We start from the raw sequence: 22,475 nt of genomic DNA on the forward strand, positions 1-22,475 counted from the left end.
TTTTTAGCAAATAAATGTGATGCAAAATGTTATGTTGCTTAAGTAAAATGTGTAGGTAGCACATTATTATATCCTATGAAAATATAACTTCAATTTAAATCCATCCAAAGCTACCAGATATATTCAAGTATACTGCTTTGACATTCACTGTGGGCCTGATTTTGCTACCCTTATTCAGTGGGTCTAGTTATGGATCAATGTGCTACCTGAATGTGTCTAATGTATGTACAAGTGAAGCATCGAGACCTACGGACATGGCTCAAATGCAAGGAAGATAATAGGAGCTTCTCCACAATCAGCAGGCTTCTCACCCTTAAATGATATTAAACTTTGAGAGTATGAGAGTGAAAAAAGATAAGAATTAGAGGACATAAGAAAAGATTAGTTTCGTCCGGCTGGTTCCTCACACTATTCACTGTCTATGATTCTTAGTTCAAGTGAGGATCTAGAGGAAATATTCCGGTTAATAAAAACTGGGAAAACTCGGTACACTCAAATTTACATTTGAGCTGGAACTTCTGGAAGGTTCGATGAAGGCAGAAGTGTTGGATTTTTTTTTTATGGCATTAGATTCCAAATGCTAGAGCTCTGAGTGGTTTGGACTTCACGGGTTTCTGAAGTTGGCCCTGCTGAGCCTGGCTGTTCAGACAGCTAATCAACTGTTAATGACACGTCAATGAACATGAATGCCTGCAGAGCCTGCGCATTGACTGCTAATATACAGGTGGGAATGGCAGTATGGACACTGCAGAAACTGTGCTGCTAGGGGAAATGGGACAAGCACAACTACTCATCAGACAGAGACAGTTGAAAAATGTGAATGCCTTTCTGTGAAAAAAAACATGTGGTTTGGGGAACATTTTCATCCCAAACTGGGACCACACACCAAACACACAGAATTTTCATGGAAAGTTGTTCCTCTGAAAATGTTTATTTCAGGAGAACCAACATGGAATTTTTCATTTTCCTGGATGCCTGCCATGAAAGCTCTTGTCATTTTTACTTGTCAAATTGCCAAAAGCCTTTCAAGCCTGGCTGCCTGAGAGCGAGCCTGGCTGCTCAGCCTACCCCTGCAGCTCTGGGATTTGGAGAGGCAGAGCACCCTGGGCTCTGACTCTTGCACTTCTAGAGCTGGGAGAGGAGCAGAGAGGCAGAGCACCAGGGCCCTCTGCCTGGCTACCCTCCAGGAAAGCTTATGTCAGTTTCACTGGCAGAAAGTGAAAATGACAAAAGCTTTCCAAGCAGACAATCATAACTTCAATTTTTCCAATGGAAAAATTGGGGCAGGGGCAAAACTGAAATCATCTCACAGAAATTTTTCTTTTTCGAAAAAGGTAATTTGTCAGAAAAAAGGTTCAGTCCAGTGATTGAAATTTTAACCAGCTATACTCTTTGGGCATCCCAGGAGATCTTCTAATGAAGAATGCCAACCTCCCCCATTCTTTCTCCAGGTGGGGAAGTTTGGTGGGCAATAATTCCTGAATCTCCCCTGGAATAACAAGGAAGAGTCTCCAGAAGTGGAGACAGAATTTCCCCTAAATGGGAATAAACGTAAGTTCCACAAATATGATTCAGGAAAAACATAAGAGACAAAGGAGATAAAGAAATGGTTAGTGACGAGCCTAATCAGTAAGAAGCCAGGTGCGGAGGAAGATACTGAATACCAACAGCATCAACAGAACAGTGTGAAATTGCCATTGTGTCTCTATCGATGACACTCCAGCTAAGAACCCAGATAAATTCGTATGGTCTTGTACGTTGCACACTTGAGTGAACGACACTGTTGTAGTCATGTAGAAAGAAGGGGAGAGGTAACTCTAGTAGGAAAAAATCTGGGAGCTTTTTGAAGGATTAGAGCCCTAGAATGGGGGGCGGGGGAAGACAGGGAAAGAGCATTTTAAGCAAGAGAGAAAATTAAAAGCACAGCAAAGAGTGATTCCTGAGAGGCAAGAACATGCTCAAAGTACAAGTAAACAAATGTAAGTGACCATTTGAGGGGAAAATCCATTTTCAAAAAGTTTAGAACTTTGTCGATTTTCAGAAAAATTCACTCTTAAGTGTACTTTAGAACTCAGCTCCTTTTAAAGGAGGGATAGCTCAGTGGTTTGAGCATTGGCCTGCTAAACCGAGGGTTGTGAGTTCAATCCTTGAGGGGGCCACTTAGGGATCTGGGGCAAAATGGGTACTTGGTCCTACTAGTGAAGGCAGGGGGCTGGACTCGATGACCTTTCAAGGTCCCTTCCAGTTCTAGGAGATAGGGTATCTCCATTAATTTATTTATCATTTAAAGTCCTACCCCACCTCTAGTGCAAATACAATGAAGAAATATCACCATGAACCAAAGTCTCACAGGAAGGAAACCTATTTATACCATCAGCAATCTGGTGTCTTAATTCATTGTGTTTGACAATGCTTAAAATATGAGGTTTCCATCACAAGAGGACTGGAGATCCATATTCTCTTGCCTTGTTGCCACAGAGATAATAATAGGTGTGGTGCCACAGCATAAAAGGTCATATGCATTATTCTTTCTGGCCTCCTCATGAACACAACATACTTCAGCAACCATAACCAAGGAGAGATGATTATCTTAGTTTATTACTGTCTGTAAAATAGAAATTTTGTGAAGCTTGTATAAAATAGACAGAGGATAACAAGGTACCAATGTTGTGTTTCTCAGAACCGTATATCCAAAACAAACATTATGATGACACACTTACAGATGTTTAGTTAGACTGCAGTTGGAATAAGCATTCCTATTTTGATAACTTTACATACGGAATTTCAATCTCGCTGTGGGACTGCCCGCACTGAGATAATCCATTGTAACTATTGTGTCTCTCCATTAGAATTTACATCAAAGGGAGAACCTTTCCTTAATTTTAATAAAACCAATTTCATTTCATATTTCAGTGATCTATAATACAGGTGTATTGTACCTGAGGGGACCTCCATTGGTAGAAGGCAACTCACTCACAGTTCATCTGGGATAAAACCACTCAGCTTTGCAGTGCAATGATATCAGAACTGTTAATAAGACACCCTAAGATACACATGGAAGGAGTCTCAGGGCACCATAATAATATAAGAAAGCATATTCAAAGGATGACTATTTGGTATAGTACAAATGTAGAGTCTGAAATAAATAAGCTTTGTCTATAAAGCTAGATGTAAAACATCGGAGGGCTGATGTGCACATTAATTATGAGTGCCATGCAAATTAGAAATATTACATGCTGTCCATCAGTGAGTCACAGAAATGCAAGAGTGTCTTGTCAATTTTTCTGCGGGAGAGTGTCTTGTTTTGTAAGAGCTTTAACCCAGTCATGTTTTATTCCAAACCCCAAATCTGCTCAGAAGATTCACTATTTAGTGAACTAGGGCCATGTTTTGAGCAAAACAGGGTCAATTGAAGGTTATCAACATGTAGGGCAATTTACAGAACATGAATACAAAGGCTGTAATCCTTGTTGTTTTTACATTCTAACTCGAAGTCAAAAGTATGAGAAAGTGTCTCATTAACCATGCTTAGGCAAACTTCAGGGAATTGAGCTTAGCATCGCTTTGAATTTTGGGGTTCATTAAAACCAGAGAATGCAGGGAGCCCAGATTCCCACTCTGTTAAACTAACACTGATGTGAATCTGATGTAACAACTAGAATGGAGTCACACTGGTGTAAAACTGGTGGAATAGAAGGAAAAACTAAGCCCACACCCCATAGGCACCAAAGCCAGACTTTTGTGCAGATCTGCTGTGTTTTTTACAAGCAGATACAGCAGCAGTGTAAACAGAATATACATAGATATATATCAAGCCCAAAATACTATCATATATATACACACACACACACACACACATCTGTGTACCTTTTACTGTCAGTGTAGTCTCAGACTTTCTTCAAAGGAAAGACTCATGAATGATGTGGCAAGAGGTCCTATCCGTACACTGAGCATGGTGAAAGAAATTTTTATTAAGCACTGGGCAAAAGAGGGATGTATATGTGGGAAAGGGAAGTCAGATAGACCAGATGCAGAGAGAGCCTTTAGTAAAGTGATGATGTGCAATTAAAACTAGTTAAGTGGAGATGCATCAATTGTTCAATATGATTTAACCTTGAGTTGAAAAAAGAATCGTAGACTGGTAGCTCAAGCAGGTTTCTAGTACTATTGATACTGAAGGAATGGAACTTGAAAAATGTTCACAGAGCTACAAACAACCATTAACCCTTGTCTCTCGTCCCCCCCCCCACCCTCCCCCGTTACCATACCCCAACAAACAAAATATGGGCAGTTTAAGTCTGACAACTATAGATAAATTAGGCTCTGTTAGCAGAATACACCTTTCTGTTTGGCTGCTTCCAATCACAGATTTACAGAAAATAGGTTTCTTATTAGCAAATGTTTTCTTAAGAGTGATCTCAATGTTATAGACATTATCCCACCCACATGATTAAAGATTATTTCATTTTAGTTCACATCTACTCCACTCAGATTTCAAATTTAAAACAGACACATTTTCCAAGAGTGAAAAACACAATTGCTGTACGAAAGTGAGCAATTCAGCATCAAACCATAAGTAATTAACTGTTTATTTTGACTCACACAACTTTTAGGCATTCGTGTTTTTTTTTTTTAAATGTAAGCGTTTATAAGCTCTTCAACAGTCACAGAGCTTAAAAAAAAATATTTCCATGAAATCTGTCATCCTGATGTTATGGTTGATGGTGTTTATTGTCAGATATAAGTAAGCAACTAGTTCAGTGGTTCCCAAACTGGGGTTCGTGAACCCCTGGGGGTTCGCGAAATGTTACAGGGGGTTCTCGGAAAAAAATTCCCTAATGGCGGACAGAGCTTTCCTTAGGGACCCTGGGCAGCACAGGGCCTGGAGCCACTGGACTTCCACGAGCTAAGCAGATCAAAGCAAGCATATCTATCACACTGAGGAGATTTAAACTTCAAGACTCGTTATAAGAAATGGAAAGGGAGGTGGATATTTTTTGCTGTTTTTAAAATTAAATAGGCAGCTAGTATTGTTTTTTTTTTTTTTAATTATTATGAAGAACAAGTTTAAGCTTTGTTGTAACGTGCATTGTTTGCCTGGACTGCTCAAGACCTGAATGCTAGTGTAGGAGGAACTCTGAGTTGGCTTCTTAAATACCTTCATGATGTTTCACATCTGATACTCCTTGATGAAACATAGGAGCCTTGTCTTATAACAGGCTTATTCAAAGTGATACAAGCTACGAAAGTGAGCTCTTGGAAGAGTGTTGCCATTTTCATAATGTAATAAAAATACTGTAATGATAAATAATAATAAATAATAAATAGTGTGTAATATGCATGTCATAAAAACAAATTTTATATTTCCCAGATCACTGCTTTTATCATTTATACTCAGATAAAGAAGAAAATCCCTGGAAATATACATTTTTAGGAGGGGGTTCCCGAGACTCGACATTTTAGTGAAAGGGGTTCACAGGTTGTTGAAGTTTGGGAACCACTGAACTAGTTGTATCCACCCTGAACCTATGACAGCACAGTTTACATGCTGACAATGCAAACGCAACAGTGACCTGGAAAAAGCTGACCTCCTCACACTAAGCTGAATTTGAACGCACCTATCTTCAGTTTTCGTTTCAATTTTTTCTCAGATCTCAATCCACACTATTTTCAAAATATAATAGCTCAGTCTTGTTCAAAGCATTACATCCTAATACTGCTACCTACATGGGTTCTGACCACTCCCTGCAAAATGTAGTAAAAGGCCAAATTGCTGAATTTTAGTGAGGTTGCTGGTGAAAAACATCAGGTAATACCAGTAGTCTTTTACTGACATGATCTTGACTTTACCCATTAAAGTCAATGGGAGTTTTGCCACTAATTTTAATAGAAGAAGTACCAGTAGTGGATTAATTGTTGGCAAATTAACTACTGTACGTAGCAAATTCCACATACCATTCTTACTGTGTTACTATGTAGTGACTAACAAGAATATAGAAAATCAACATACATTCATTTCTGTCTTCCAAACAAAAAAATTATGTGGTAAATTACAATTTAGTAGTACAAATATAAATGTATTTTTCCTAGCATATGCAGTAGTGTAAATATAATATGCAGCAAGGGTATAGTTACTAAATTATATAATTAAGAGTCTCTACAATAAACATATGCTCTACATTTCAAGAATGAGTTATCTTGTTTCTTGCTCTGACATAAGAAATAAATGCTCATGAAATATAAGTTTATAGCTAGAAGCTCTTCACATAGGTGCCTTATCAGCCAACATTTTCAGTCACACCAATGACTTATTAATCCTGTTCCAAAAGACTTGAAAATGTTGGAGTCTGGTACCAATTATGTGTGTCATCTTAGCCTACTAGCAACACACTCATTTTTTATTTAAGCATATGAGACCAACAAAGAATGGCAGAAATTGATTATTATATTTCACACAGGTTACTTTCTTGACTTGAAGGTTATCTCCAAATCCTTGTATAAAATAGGTAACTTTAGTCTACAAAGCCTCAAGAGGTTATCCTCAAAACAACTTACATTTTTGTTACTGAGAAGGTAAAAGTATTTGAGTGAAATAAAATCAACGGGCAGTATTAAGAGGTCATGAAAGAAGGCACTTCTGCTTGGCTGTACACTAAAATCATCTAGCACAATTCAAGAGGAGATATGTAAGACACACTGTGTTAAACTCCTCTCTACCTTCTCTCCAAGAAATCTTGCTAACAAACATGACTCAAACCAAGATTTGCTGCTCATATCATAGTAAGTGTTTCATATTCCATATTCAGTTATTTTCCAGAACAAACCATATCAATATTATTCCTATTCAAAGTGAATTTCCATGCAATGCTACTGTACAGCATCATTCCTTTTAAAAAAGAAAAGCACCCAACACAGAAATACCAGCATCCCACAAGTTCTGCAGAAAGGCAGGAAGTGGACACACTTACAATTGACTATTAAGGCACTTTGTATATAGGCTTTTATATCCACATGGAAACAATACCAGAAAATCTTAAATTTAGATATCCTACCTTCTTGAACTGCCTGAAATGGGTTGTTGCCATCCACAAATGTAACAGAACATGTGATTTTCTCTGTCTGTAGGATTTCATCATTCTGGTTGAGGTCAGCAACTGCCATACGAAACACCTCCTCATCCTTTTTGGCAGATTCATCAAAAATTGCCCCTGGAAAAAATAAACAAACATTCCTCTTTCATGCTGACTTGACAAGTTTTACAATTTAAAGGCATCCCTTCACCCAGCACAATAGTGCAGCCACCTGTAAGATAAATAGTTGCAGGATTCTAACTTAACTATTTAACAATGCATAACAACTGTACAAAGTTTAGGACAGAAAATAAAGATAATCATTGGAGCCAACTAGAGAAACTGGGGGGATTTAAGTAGGTACAATATAAACTACCCACATTGTAATTTGCCAAGGAAAATGAGACACTCTGGAATATATTTTATGATCATAACTGGCCAAGACGTCAGTTTTACATCTCATCCAAATGACAGTTAAGGAACTTAAAGTTAATGTAATCAAGGTTGGATACTAAAAATAAGCCTAGAATTGTAACAGCACTTCTGTAACAAAGTGTGACAATCCTTTGGAAAATGGGCTAGCCAGGACAATCAGCATAAGCAAACACCCTTGGTGTAAATCAAAGCTCCACTTTCTATCAGATTTGCAAAACAGTTACACCCAGTATGTCCCTCGGCCCACGCTGCTTCCAGCAGCTCCCATTGGCCTGGAGCAGCAAACCGCGGCCAGCGGGAGCCGCGATCGGCCAAACCGAGGACACGGCAGGTAAACAAACCGGCCCGGCCCGCCAGGGACTTTCCCTAAACAAGTGGCGTCCCAAGTTCGGGAAACACTGGTATCGTGGAACTGTAGTCAGCCAGAGAAGCAGGGATTCTGCACCTCTGAAAGTCAGGCCACTTGATTTCAGAACCTAATCATAAATTTAGGAGCATAATTTTGGGCATTCGAGTTTGAGTAATTGAGCAGAGCATTGCTTGTAAACCAATAGAGATCCACTGTCACTACAGACATGAAACATTTCTCTTCCATTATTCTATTATCCCACTGCTCCATACTACTTTCACTTTGAGTCCCAGCTGGGGGATTCAAGACCATAATGACTACTGAGGTGAGTTTCCATCTCCTTGGCTCTCTGTGTGGGGCAGAAGAATGACCCCCTTGACTCTAAGTAATAATAAAAGAGAGGCCTGATCTACATGACAAAGTACTCATTGATTACGTCTTCTAACTGAAAAATCAATTAAGTTTCAATTCTGTAACGCAAGGGACAATATCAGTTTGTGTGTGGTTTTGTTATTTTCTTTTTCAGACTCCTAACTTTTAAAAATAATCAATGTTGGTAGAAGCAGCAAAGAGTCCTGTGGCACTTTATAGGAGCATGAGCTTTCGTGGGTGAATACCCACTTCTTTGGATGCATCCGAAGAAGTGGGTATTCACCCACGAAAGCTCATGCTCCTATAAAGTGCCACAGGACTCTTTGCTGCTTTTACAGATCCAGACTAACACGGCTACCCCTTTGAATGTTGGTAGAGCACTGCAAATACTGGGCCAGATAATTTGGCCCAACTCTCTACATCCTCTCTTCTGCTCCTGCAGCACAAAGGGAGTGGAAATCCTCCATAGGGGTTCGCCTGCTATGGGGGAGTCTCCAGCAGACGTGGAACTAACATGTCTTCTTTCATGAGACCCCACAGGCAGAGGGTGGGGGGTGTGTCTGGAGCACTGTGCACTTCACCAATCCCCAGCACGAGTATGGTTGCTTGAAGACTTTAGCTGGCTCACACATGTTACAGCTGGGGCCCTCTAACTTCAAACAAATCCACAGCAGAGAGCCCAGGTAATGAGGCAGTTGTAACTGGCTCCCCGGTGGCCTTCCCCCATTCCTGCACCACATGAATCTCTGTCTGAGACAGTTTTTCTTAAATTATTTCAATATGGGTTTTTGTTCATTTGTTTCAATTTAAGGGATTTTTCTGCCCTCCCCTCCCCCCTGTGATGTTAATAAGGAACAACAGATGGACCAGAGGACACCTGCCCCAAATCCCTAGCTCATGAGAAAGAGAAAGTGACTATCAGCAAAATGGTAAAACTGCCTCCCCCCCCACACACACACAGAGTGCTGTTAAAATGTATGAAGTAAACATCTTGGGAGACAAAAAAATATAATGTAATTCCTCAACAAGCTGGATTTCTCTCGTTTAAGTAAATGTTCTGTATTTTGTCAGTACAGCATAAGAAAGTCAACTAACATCAAGCTCTCTCATTCGATGCAGTCAGACACATAGGTGAAATTAAAACAAATATACTGAGAAAATTTATTTACCTATTATACACATACTCAGTGTCCAATTCCGATTTAGACTGAGACCAGAAATGACTCCACTGAAACTACTAAAGTTATACTGGTGTACAACTGCCGCAAGTAAGAGTCGTATCAAGCCCAGTGTCTTTCCGTTGTTCAATTGGTTTTTGTGGAAGTTTGTTTTTAATACAGAAGGGTTGACTTTTTTTGGGGGGTGGGGGGACACGGACAAACAGATCTTTGGCTCACTTCTGTGTTTAAATTAACATGACTAAGCCCAAATTCATCAAGTGGTGACTGACTATCCATTATATAGATATAGATATATATAGATACACCCCCAGATTCTAAACTTAACAAAATATTCTGAAAAGAAAAGCTTGCTGGTATCTCAAAAAACAAACAAACCTTCTCATTCCATTGCTAGTAACATCCAATTTTAATTTTACTGGTTAAAAAGAAAATTGCAAAATGAGTAAATACTCAGTCTGTGCCTAATCAGATTACAGTAGGCTTTTATAATTTAAAAAGCATTCTTCTCTGGTGAAGCCATCCTCTTCTGTGAAGAATCTTGGCAGCTTTATCCAACAATCTGCTGGACTTTCACAAATGAATTGTGCCTTACTCATGTTTAGGCAATTAGAATGGTACCCCTTTTTAATGGGCCTATTCACTTAATTAAATGAAAGATTAAGACGCTGCAGAATGGAATGGTTTTCCACCATGTTTCCACATCTAGGGTCTGAATCAGCGAGGCACTTAAGCATAAACCTAACTTTGAGCATGTGAAGTCTCACTAAAGTCAAGACTAGGGTGACCAGATGTCCCGATTTTATAGGGACAGTCCCGATTTTTCGGTCTTTTTCTTATATAGGCTCCTATTACCTCCGACCCCCATCCTGATTTTTCACACTTGCTGTCTGGTCACCCTAGTCAAGACTTAAAATAAGGCACATGATTAAAAGCTTTGCTGAATGACAGACTTAGTGTGTTGCCACCTGATCGGACCATAACACAAATTATCTCTGCTCAATGTCTAAGGCATATCATAAAACACGGGGTAAAATTCTGTTCTCATTACACCTAGGTAGCCCACTGTTTTGAGTGGGTTACATGGATGCGAGGGCAAATTATGACCCAGAGATGGTAAGACATTTAAGTGACCTATTACATCAGGTCATCTAATCAATCTCTGCAGGTAAAAAATATTGTTCCCTACCATGAGTCTTCCTGTGCTTTTGTCCAGTCTAATTTTAAATGTTTCAAGCAAGGAAGTGAAGAGAGAATTTACAGGCTTTCCAATATGTCAAAATGCTACAGGCAACATCTAAAATAAAACAAAGTAAAAAAATGCAGTAAAAAGAGCAAGCGAAGTCTCTGCATTCTGCTGGGTGAAGCAAGGTGGAGTAAAACAATCAGAGCCCTGCCTGTTTCCAAAGTCTGTTATTTGTCATAAATGATTTGACGAGAAAAGGGTGTTCCACTCTATTACATTTTGTTCTAGAGTCTGCTATCCTGCCCTGGCAAAGTGGCTTGACAGGTTGACAAAGAAAATAAAGACTCAGCTTGTTACGTTGTAAGCTTTCCTGAATGGATTTACATGCAATAAGAGCTGGTGCTGGAGGTACTGTATGTCAAACTCATTAATTATAAAGCAATAAAGGATTAAATTCCTCATGCACAGAAACATACGCTTCAACATAGGAGGATGACACTTTCGTATAAAAGTGAATGTCTTTGGCTTGTCTTTTGAGAAACCTTAGTTTTATTAAGTTTAGAGATTGTGCAAAGTCAATTCATTGGTCACAATGGGCAGTAGAGATCTGCAGAGCTCTTCAGGATTTATAAATTATCCTCTCTCCTATCATTTGCAATGCTGTTAGCCACACGTGGGTTTTTCCCTTTAATTCTATAGCTGCACTGTGTGTGTGTGTGTGTGTGTGTGTGTGTGTGTGTGTATGTGTGTGTGTATACACACACACACACACACACACACACACAGTGTATATGTGTTAGCATCAATGGGAATTATGCTCACATTTGGAAAGGTGAATAGCCTCTCAAGTTTTCATAGATGAGATAAAAGTCTGGTCTTTCCCTTTATGTAAATGAGCATGCACACCACCGCACACATGAATACTTTCCAAGTACAGCTAATTCATTTCCAGATCATGCAGACAGGCATTTCTGGTCAAATGCTAATTGCTCTTCACCTTTTTCTAACTTGTTTTTAACACAATGAAAGAATCCAACGTCACATTCTTCAGTTCAGGTTCACTAACCTCCTTGTAAAAAAGGCCAGAATTTGATAGTTTCTTTTTGGATGAAGGGCTTGGATGAGGAAGAAGAAAGAGAAATGTAGTCCTATTTGAGGTGTATTTGCTTAGATAGGATTTACTGCAGAATTAATAGTATATTAAAAATAAACATGTAATCTGCACATTTTTACAGAGCACTTTGTTTTAACATTAATTAAATGTACAAAAAAAGGTACTTGTGGGCAAAGCCTCATCAATACGTATAGGAAAGGTCTGATTCTCCATTGCCCTCCAGTTCAGTCATTTACAAGAGCACAAAATTGTGTAAAATGCTACTAAATCCAAACAGTAGCAATCTACATATATGCTGCATTTACTTTGCCCTGGCTTAATTGATTAAACAAGGTGTGGAGCAACAGAAAACCTGGCAATGCAATTCACAAAACAGAACACTAATGATAATTACGGACATCTGAAGATGCTTTGGGACAATATTAATTATACATAAACAATACAGTGTATATATAGGTTATATTCCTTTCACAACATAAAAATCAAGATAGTATAGATATTGTTTCATACATTTATTACTCACCTTGTTATATTTTACTGTTTCAATGGTGATTAACAGGAGTTGTCATAGCATTACATATGTTGTGTAATAAATTACCGGATAAGTGTTAGTAGCCCTTCGTTTTTCTATTATGTCCCTATCAAATTGGTACTTAGCTGGTAAAAAGGGGTGGTTTGGTAGATATTATTTCCATATTAATGTCCCATATAGAAAGGTACTGCAATGATAATAAGCCTACTGAATGTTATTTTCCTGTAAAGGAACATATTAAAAAGTAGCCTTACATGCATTAATAACCTGCTTATAAGCTGCTTTGTAACCAGGGCTCATCCATGATAGTATTTCATCACCCTTTATTAGCACCTACTTTGAATGCTAGAACATCTCATAGGACAAACAGAGAATGGTAGACTCATAGAAATGTATGGCTGGAAGGGACCTCAAGAAGTCCAGCCCCCTTCACTGAGGCAGGATCAAGTAAACCTAGACCCATCCCTTACAGGTGTTTGTCTATCCTGTTCTTAAAAAACAAAAACAAAAAAACCCTTCAGTGAGAGGGATTCCACAACCTCCCTTTGAAGACCATTCCAGTGGTAGTTAACTGCCCTTATAACTAAAATAGTAACCTAAAATACCCCTTTCTGCAGATTAAGTCCATTACTTCTTGTCCTACCTTTAGTGGATATGGAGAACAAATTGGTCCCCGTCCTCTTTATAAACAGCACTTAACATATTTGAATATTGTTATCAAGTCCCCACCCCACCCTTAATCATATTTTTTCCAAGAATAAACATGCCCAGGGTTTTTTTAAACCTCATAGGTCAGGTTTTCTAAACTTTTTATCATTGTTGCTCTCCTCTGGACTCTCTCCAATTTGTCCACATCTTTCCTAAAGTGTGGTGTCCAGATTTGGATACAGTGCTCCAGCGGAACCCTCACAATTGTCCTGCTAAACTCAGCAATGGCCTCCCATGTCTCACATACAACATTCCTGTTAATACACCCCAGAATATCAGTCTTTTTTTTTGCAACTGCATCACATTGATGACTCATTCAATTTGTGATCCACTACAACCCCCAAATCCTCTTCAGCAGTACTACCACCTAGCCAGTTATACTCCATTTTGTAGTTGTGCATTTGATTTTCCTGCCTTCAGATCAGTTTTCCAATTTGTCATGGTCATTTTGAATTCTAATCCTGTCCTCCAAACTGCTTGTAACCCTTCCCAGCTTGCTGTCAACTGCACATTTTATAAGCACACTCTCCACTCCATTACTGAAGTCATTAATGAAAATACTGACTAGTACCGGATCCAGGACTTACCCCTGCATGACTGCACTAGATATGCACTCCCAGTATGACAGGTAGCCACCGATAAGTACCCTGAGTACAGTGTTTCAGCCAATTGTGCACACACCTTATAGTAATGTCATTCAGACCATGGTTTTTTTTTTAAGTTTGCTTACAAGAATGTCTTATGTTAAAAGTCTAACTAAAAACAAGATCTCACCTCTACTGGTTCCTACATATCCACTAGGCCAGTAACCCTGTCAAAGGAAATTAGGTTGGTCTGGAATGATTTGTTCTTAACAAATCCATGCCGGCTATTCCTTATAACTAGGGGGTCTCTATAAATAGTGGAGAAATCACACATTTTTCACAGGTTGGTCACAGTATAAATAGCAAATTTCATGGATGTCCACAAAATGTGTGATTTCTCTGCAGCATTTCTCAAACTGGGGCCCCCAACCCAAAGGGGGGGGGGTCACGAGCCTATTGTAGGGGGGTCATGGTATTGCAACCCTTACTTCTGTGCTGCTACTGGCAGCGACACTGCCTTCAGAGGTGGGCACCCAGCCAGCTGCCACCACTTTCCGCTCTGTCCTCAGAGCTGGGCAGCCGAAGACCAGGTTTCATGGGGGGGGGGGAGACCCGGGAGATGTGATTTTCACAGCCATGAATTTGTAGATCCTCTATTTAGAACCCTATTATCTTTTAGGTGCTTACAAATTGATTGTTTAATAATTTGTTCCAGTATCTTTCCGGGTATTGAAGTTAGGCTGATGCATGTATAATACTCTAGGGCCTCTTTGTTCCCCTTTTTAACAACAGGTACTATGTTTGCTCTTCTCTTGTCCTCTGAGACCTCACCTGTCCCCCATGATATCTCAAAGTTAATAGCTAACAGTTCCATGATTGCTTCAGCTAGTTTGTTACATACCCTAGGGTGCTTTTCATTAGGCCCTGCCACCTTGTATACATCAAACTTATCTAAATACTCCTTAATCTGTTCTTTTCCTATTTGGACTTTCATTCCTTTCCCCTTTGTTGTTAATATTAAATGTGTTGAGGGTCTGGTCACAATTTACCTTTTTAGTGAAGACTTAAATAAAATAGGCATTAAACACCTCAGTCTTCTTGATGTCATCAGTTATTAGTTCTCCTTCTCCACTAAGCAGAGGATTCACTACTGATAATAGATCCGTACATTATTATCTCATGTGGTTGGAAGTGGAAAGAGGGGAGTTGTTGAATCACTGCTTCATGACAAAGCAACTTCAAGAACATTTTTCTTCTTTGCCAGCTAAGTTTAATTGAGATTACAAATGTTAGAGATGTTAACTTTGTGTACATACATGTGTATCTATATATAGCCCAAGCTTAGTAGCATCACAAAGACTATGAGGTGAGGCATGAGTCTCTTCTTCCACTCAATACATGACATGTGTAACACTATTAATGGGAAATAGAGTTATATATGCTCTTTTAAAAATGAGGAAGAAACCCAAACATCAGAATAGATGGCTTCTCTTACAGTTTTGCTTTACTTGCTACTACATCTTAAATTATGGCAAAGTCTTGAAGTTTCAGCTGCTTTAATCATTTAAAAGTGCAATTGAAACCTACCTCCCTGCACTGACATACCAGTCTTGACGCTTGAACGCCAACTGGATGATTTAAAACCATTTGATAACGTTTACCATACTAGCAAGTTATCTCGTGTGTGTGTGTAAAAAACACACACAATATTAATGGGCCTTTTTAAATACAAGTATGATTTCGCACTATTAAATAAAAAAGAGACCTGATCTGGAGATTATAGAAATGAAAAGGAGCAGCTCAGGTTGTTGTGGTGTGGATTATTTTTTTTTTTCAAAAGGATATTTGTAGCCCTTTTTCTTGGGAAGATAACCTTGAAAATAACCGGTACTAAGCATAATGGTGTGATCATTATGGAAAGGAACCAACTTTTGGGGGGCAGGGAAAAGAGCAGTGAAAAATTGTTTTGCATGCCTGCCAAAAAATGCTAAGGCTGACTCTGAAATTAATCCTTTACTCAAAGCGGCTTTTGTCAGAGCAGCTTTTTATTCTGCTGGAAACAGAGGCATTCAGAAAAATCAGTATACACTCCCCCGCACACTTCCAATGGTAAAAGGAGAACCACAGAAATTGGATCTAATGATCATGTAGTCCATCTCTCTGTTAAAGCAGGATTGTCCTGTACCATGTATTTTCCAGTCCAGTTTAAAATTAACACAATAACTGGTTTTCATTTCCTGAAATAAACTAACGCTTGCATCAAACTCACGGCCTCCCTAAGAGTTACTGAATATTCAGGAGGTTCATAAATTAGAATCCTTTGCCCACTTACTCTCCTCACAATTTTACAACTACATAAACATTCAGTATATGTATATACTCTTCTTAAAAAATGTTAAATCTAAATACAAATATAGGTCTCTCTCTCTCTCTCTCTCTCTCTCTCTCACACACACACACACACACACACACACACACACACGATAACAAGCCCCTAAGCAATTGGTACCCAAACTGAACATACTGAATGCATCCAAATTATATAAAGCAAATTAATTCAGAAATAAATCTGTTGGTTTCCCTTCCTCTCTCCCATTGATATGCATATACAGGTGAATACTAATTTTCTCTACTGGAAAATTACTGAGAATGTCTAGGTGAATATTTTCCCCCCTCTTCAAGCACAAAAGGTTATTTCCAGCAGTTTTTCAAAAAGTTTGATTAAAAAAATCCTGGATGCTTACACAATTACATAAAAACTACATTGCATGGTACAAAAAAACCTGACATTTCCATAAAGTTTAAAATTATAGCCATCAGCCCAATCAAGGAGAAGACAACCATCTCTCAGATATGCATTGCTGGCCTTTTTCCACTAGCTAATTCTTTATTTGTCTTGCAACACTGATGCTGTTGCACTGGTGTTACCAACTATACCAACTAAAAAATGTAGCCATTTTTACCACCGCAGCATCTAATGCTGCTCTAAGCACCTGATCTACAAACCAATTACGTCAATGCCATCAGCCCTGAGGGCTTGGATACCACGGTGATGGATGCAGTATAGGTACAAAAATAGCATACAATCCCACATTCTTAAAAACTCATATCCTGCCCTGTTCCTTTAACATTCATAAAAAAATTGCAAAAGCAGAAAAGAGCCCTGCTTTTCATTCCACGGTTGCCCCATCTGCCTGTGAGATTACAGAAATACATGCATGGCCCAAGTGGCCAACTTTTCAATGGTTTCTTCCAATCATTTTCTGATAGTGTTTACATCCAGGATATGCCATAAGAAACAGAATATGAACAGAACAGATTGCATTTCTTCAACACCATTCACCACAAAGTCCCAAATCTGGCAAAAAGGCTTTTCTCCCCGCAACTCTCCAGTGTATTCTGTCTTTACAATTCGTTTTTAAATGACTCTGCAGCTCTCCAGTAATTTAAAGCACTTAAAATGATAATGCTGTCATCTGAAGAGTACATTTCTCTACTGTACATTTCCCAGAGTCTCGGTGCACGTCAGTGAAATGCAGTCAGGTTCAGCTCAAGAGCAGTTTCCTGGACATAATGTATAGTAGGTCTGTAATATAAAACTAATAATTTCAAAAACTGTAGTATAGAATCTCAGTGAGCGAGAAACAGCAGCTGTTCCTTTTGTTAGCTTAGTTTTAGGACTCCTACACCTTTTTAAAGGTAAACTACTAAGGTAAGAACTAGATGGTAGTTGAACTGTTTCACATTAATTTTGGATGCCCCCCATATCTCTACATCAAGTATTTCCTTATATGCCCCTGTCATTTTTTCCCTCTCAGACACAGCTGCCTCTGTTTCCCAGTTGAAGCTGACAGTTTCAATATGCTTTAAAACACTATGCTACTCTGGCACCCACCTGAACTAAGCCTTTTCACAGTATTGCCTTCTTACAATCCTGACCACACTAAAGTCAATAAATAGATTGGGATTCTGAAAAAAAGAGAGATCCCCTCACCCTGAACAACAGTACTAGCTGTCCTTTCTTCTGCAAAGACATTCTCCTGAAATGGCCAAATGAATTAGAGGCTTCCTCATAGGGAACACTTCCCATCTTGCTGGGACCCCTCCAATTCAGCATTATGGGAAGGGCAGTGTGTTTATGATCCCCAGGGTGAGAACCCATGGTTTACACTACCACTTTCTAAAGGAACATCTATTTCTTAAGTGAGTCTGTAAATGAAACTATTTCAATATGGAGATATAATAATGTCCATCATTAGATGACCAAGTAACTACATAAAAATGAATGGAACTAGGAAACAAGACCAAAGGTCCAGCTGTTTAAAGTAATAAAACCAAAAAGCAAGCATGCCAGAGATGGGAACTCCTGCCAGCATTATAAGAAGATTAGCCTTGGGGAAGAATGGAAATAGCTTCCCCTCTGCACTTTGCCCCTCCCCCATGCAAGAAGAAAAATCATCAGAAGAAAAATTGACGCATCTGTGATGATAGGGCTTTGAATGGCCTCTATACCAAACCCTAAATTGTCCAAATTCACTACAAAGTCTGCCCAGTTTCAAACATTTGGTGAACCTATCTTGTAAGGAAACCCAGAAATGAGCATCTTATTTCAGGTTTTACTTCATGAGGACACATGGCATTTCTACAGAGCCTCATGAAGGTGAGCATTATTATCCCCGTTTTACAGATTACAAAGGTTAAACAACTGAGACAGATTTAGTGACTTGCTCAGACACCATACAAATCAGTGACAGAATCAGAAATAAAACTCTGGTCTCCTGACTCCTTCTGAATATTTAATACCAATAGAGTGATAAAGTTTGCCAGAGTCAAAGGTAAAAAAGCTAAATAACTCACTCTAAATTCCCTGTTTTGATTATTTTTATATTATTTAATAAATGCAATCTTGGGATTCATAATGATACTAATTACAAGTGCTTTGCCTTTACAGAGTCCCTTTTATCTGATGATCTCATATGAAATGCTATATAATTAAGATGTTTTATAAAATAAAACCAGATAGTTCTGTATGTTTTTTCTTTAAGATTCCCCTAACATCAATGCATTTGATGTTTACTGAACCTGCAAATATTTATTTTAAAAGATAACTGTAGCAATACTAGAAACATGAAAAATCAAAGCAAAAGAAACAGACAATGCAAAAAAAAAAAAAAAAAAAAAAAAAAAAAAAAAAAAAAAAAAAAAAAAGGAAGTAGAAAGTGAAGTCAACTTTTCCATACTTAAGTTCTCCTCTTGTAACATAGGGCATAAAGATTGGAGAATGAAAAAAAACACTGGACCTGGAAGTGCTAATTATGGAGCCGTAAAAATCATTTATAACATTATAAAAGCGTGATATTACTGCCATTACTGATCAATAGAGATATGTGATTGCACTTTGGAAAGCCAGCGAAAGCCTGAACCAAGAGCTTCTTTGGCGGCTCCATCAATTGTAGTAAGGAGAATTTTAATTTTTTTTCTTAATTTGCAAAAAGAAAAAAACCTACATACACATAAATTCAACAGTCATAAAAACAGATTTTTCACTGAAATGCTTATGTGGACAAAAATTGCCCACAAATGATTACCTTTTTATGACTGACATAGTGGAAGCAGCTCAGGATTTGTTTTCTTCACCTCAGCAGCACGTACATTTTATTTTCCTCACACATTTGATTAAAACCCAAGTGACAAGTGCATGGCCTAACCCATATGGTAAGCAAGCGCTCATATTATCGTTATCTTTTTATTAGTAGTAATTCTCCAAGCTCACTAGCCTAGGGCAAGATTTTTTTATATATATAAATGTGTTACATTTTGAGAAATCAAAGCAAGTTATCAAGATAGGAAACATGAGTACTAATTGAAAATGCAATGTAAGGGGGATTTTACCATGTACAAGCATACATTCAATTCTAAAGCCCGAGATTTGTCCTCCTTTACGCCTACACAACTTCTGTTCAATGTATAGTGCAATTTACGGCACCATCTTGACTAAGTGCAAGAAGATAAAATGAGAACCTGTGTGAGAGATTCATTCATGATCTCTCCTAGAAGGAATTGATCCAAAGCCTATTCAAGTCATAGAATCACAGAATATCAGGGTTGGAAGGGACCTCAGGAGGTCATCTAGTCCAACCCCCTGCTCAAAGCAGGACCAATCCCCAACTAAATCATCCCAGACAGGGCTTTGTCAAGACTGACCTTAAAAACCTCTAAGGAAGGAGATTCCACCACCTCCCTAGGTAACCCATTCCAGTGCTTCACCACCCTCCTAGTGAAAAAGTTTTTCCTAATATCCAACCTAAACCTTCCTCACTGCAACTTGAGACCATTACTCCTTGTTCTGTCATCTGGTACCTCTGAGAACAGTCTAGATCCATCCTCTTTGGAACCCCTTTCAGGTAGTTGAAAGCAGCTATCAAATCCCCCCTCATTCTTCTCTTCTGCAAACTAAACATTCTTTCCATTCACTTTTATGGGCTTTGAATCAGGCCTCATAATATTTACATGCTACCATGGTGCTGAGCAACATCCGTGTAGGAGCTGGATTTTATAATGTACTATGAGAATTAATGTATGATTTGATTTCATCCTGTCAGCCACCCCTTTTGAATAGCAGAAAAGAATGACAGACCAGAACAATCCTTATGAGTGATTATGGTCACCCTTTTGTTTTAGAATAAGTTATAAAGCTACTATGGTTTCCTATATGTATTACAAATTAGAAAGTAAGAGACAGGATTCTCTATTGTGAAGATTAGAGGAATGTTGAGGGCCTGAAGCCCCAATGTGAATTGTTTTAGTTATAAGATTTAGCAAGGCTTGATTTACAATGTATTCTGCTGAATATACAATACTGCTGTCTGTATACCTTTGAAGGTTTCTGTAAGAGATTGTTTGTGTGAATGAGAAATGCATGCATCAGGAAAAGATAAGGTGTGAAAGCCATCACAAATGTCCAGATGGTCAAAAAGAAGTGAGAGACTTGGAAAGACCAGGAGACAATCAGAAAACATCCACTGTATCTGATGTTAAACATGTTAGCAGCATTGACATGTGAGGTGAGGCAGGCACCCCCGAAGGCGAGATACCGATGGGAAGCCCAACAATAACCATCAAATGATAACATCACTTAAGGACTAATGATTACAGGATGACATTGCAAAATGCATGGACTCAAATGGAAATTTACAACTATAAAGCTGGGGTGTTTTGCCATGGAACTCTGGGTTCAGTCCTGCAAAGCCTCGGAGCATCGGATCGCGACAGACAGAACCCAGCTCCACACTTGTGCTCAATCTAACTGGCCATTAGATTGACTCAAGTACAACAGAGTGGTAACTATGAACATCACTGGCAGGAGTGTGTGTGTGTGTGTGTGTGTGTGTGTGTATGTGTGTGTGTGTGTGTGTAAGTGTGTCTAAAAAGCGTATGCTAACTGTGGTATTCTCAATAAATGCTGTGTATTTACCTTCCTCTATAAAGATCCCGTGTGCTTTGTATGAGCATAACATCCGCTCCCTTTGCCTTCCTTAGGGGATGACAGTGGCCAGACCTTGAAGGATTCGGCTGCAAATTTGAGAAGTTTATCAGCAGCTTCTGTAGTTTTTGATTAAAGGCAGCCATTATTACTAATTGGTTACAAATTAGTAATAATTGACATTAATATACTGCAGCAACATTTATGTGGAAGCATTGCTAATTATTTTACAACATACAAGTGAGTCCATGAGTAGATGTCTTTCCCAACCTGCTCTAAAGTACTCAACGTTAGTACCAGAAGTCACAACCCACCCATTATTAACAACTAATTCAACATAAAACAGCTAAGTTCCTCTGAAGCCTTCTCCCAAAGTTTGGCTGCTCCTAAGATTCCTCCTTTATGACTGTTCAGTCCACCACCTACATATTACATCATCTCTCTCTCAGACTAACGTCCCGGTCAGGGCGTACTCCAAAGCTATTTTTCTCATTTTACTCCATCCAGGCTTGAGATTGCTAGCAGGTGTCATACAGCAAAGCCAGCTTCCGTTCCTATCTCCAAGACAGATTATTAAACTCATCCTGTGTTGCCCTAATGCAGCGTTTGTCCATCCCATCACAGTGCCCAATCCAAGGTGCTGATCACCCCCAATTTCCAATGAAGTCACTGGGAGTTGCATGTGCTCAACACTTTGTAGGGCCTCTCAACGTGTTGCAGTCACAGGCCCAGTATTGCCGATCATTCCATACACATTTCAAATGCAGCCACTTGTGGGTTGACACTTGCAAACTCTTAACAGTGTAGAGCAACCCTGCACAGCAAGTTGAGGCAGGAAGTGAAGAATACTGTAAATGCATCTTTCAAACTGCAGAGGGAATTCAAGTAGCTGGAATGTAATTACTAGAGTTGGAAACAAGCCAGAGCACTGGATTAACATTTTTTATGGAAAAGTATCATAAGGTATTAAATGGCCACAAGAACTAAGAACTTTCCTCTTACAACTGATCTGAAAGATAGTACCTTCACTCAGACAATGCCCACACTGGGATGTTGGCTTAATAGAAACTGCAATGGAAGAGTAACACCTAATTAATCATCAAATGCTTCTTGTAGCACTACCCACTTTCCTTGGAGGTCTCACAGCTATGTATTAATGGGTTTAGACTGCAAACTGATGGGACAATTGTACAAGATGGTATAGCTGCAGGTCCTGAAAATCCCCTCATTAGAGCATCTCATCTGCCTTTCACTTTCACTGGGCAGAGCCGACTCCAGCTTAACAAGCAGGTGCTTGGGGTGGCCAAGGGAGAGGGGTGACACCTGCGGCAATTCGAGGGCGGCAGGTCCCTCACTCCCTCTAGGAGCGAAGGACCTGCTGCTGAACTGCCGCCGCTGATCGCGGCTTTTTTTTTTTGTCCCCCAATTGCCGCCGCCGATGGCAGCTTTTTTTTTTTTTTTTTT

The 22,475-nt window shown here is 39.0% G+C and overlaps 1 protein-coding gene across 1 annotated transcript in view; it reads right to left on the reverse strand.

The window, feature by feature from the left end:
* Nucleotides 1–22,475, reverse strand: part of GRID2 (glutamate ionotropic receptor delta type subunit 2) — a 1,014,260-nt gene that overhangs the window by 827,874 nt on the left and 163,911 nt on the right. The window contains exon 2 of the mRNA XM_024197621.2: nucleotides 7,053–7,208. Within this exon, the coding sequence (XP_024053389.2) occupies nucleotides 7,053–7,208 (156 nt within the window). The remainder of the gene's footprint in view (nucleotides 1–7,052; nucleotides 7,209–22,475) is intronic.

The sequence above is a fragment of the Terrapene carolina genome, unplaced genomic scaffold, assembly GCF_002925995.2.
Source record: "Terrapene carolina triunguis isolate 2854851 unplaced genomic scaffold, T_m_triunguis-2.0 Scaffold789, whole genome shotgun sequence".
NCBI classification, from domain to species: domain Eukaryota; kingdom Metazoa; phylum Chordata; order Testudines; family Emydidae; genus Terrapene; species Terrapene triunguis.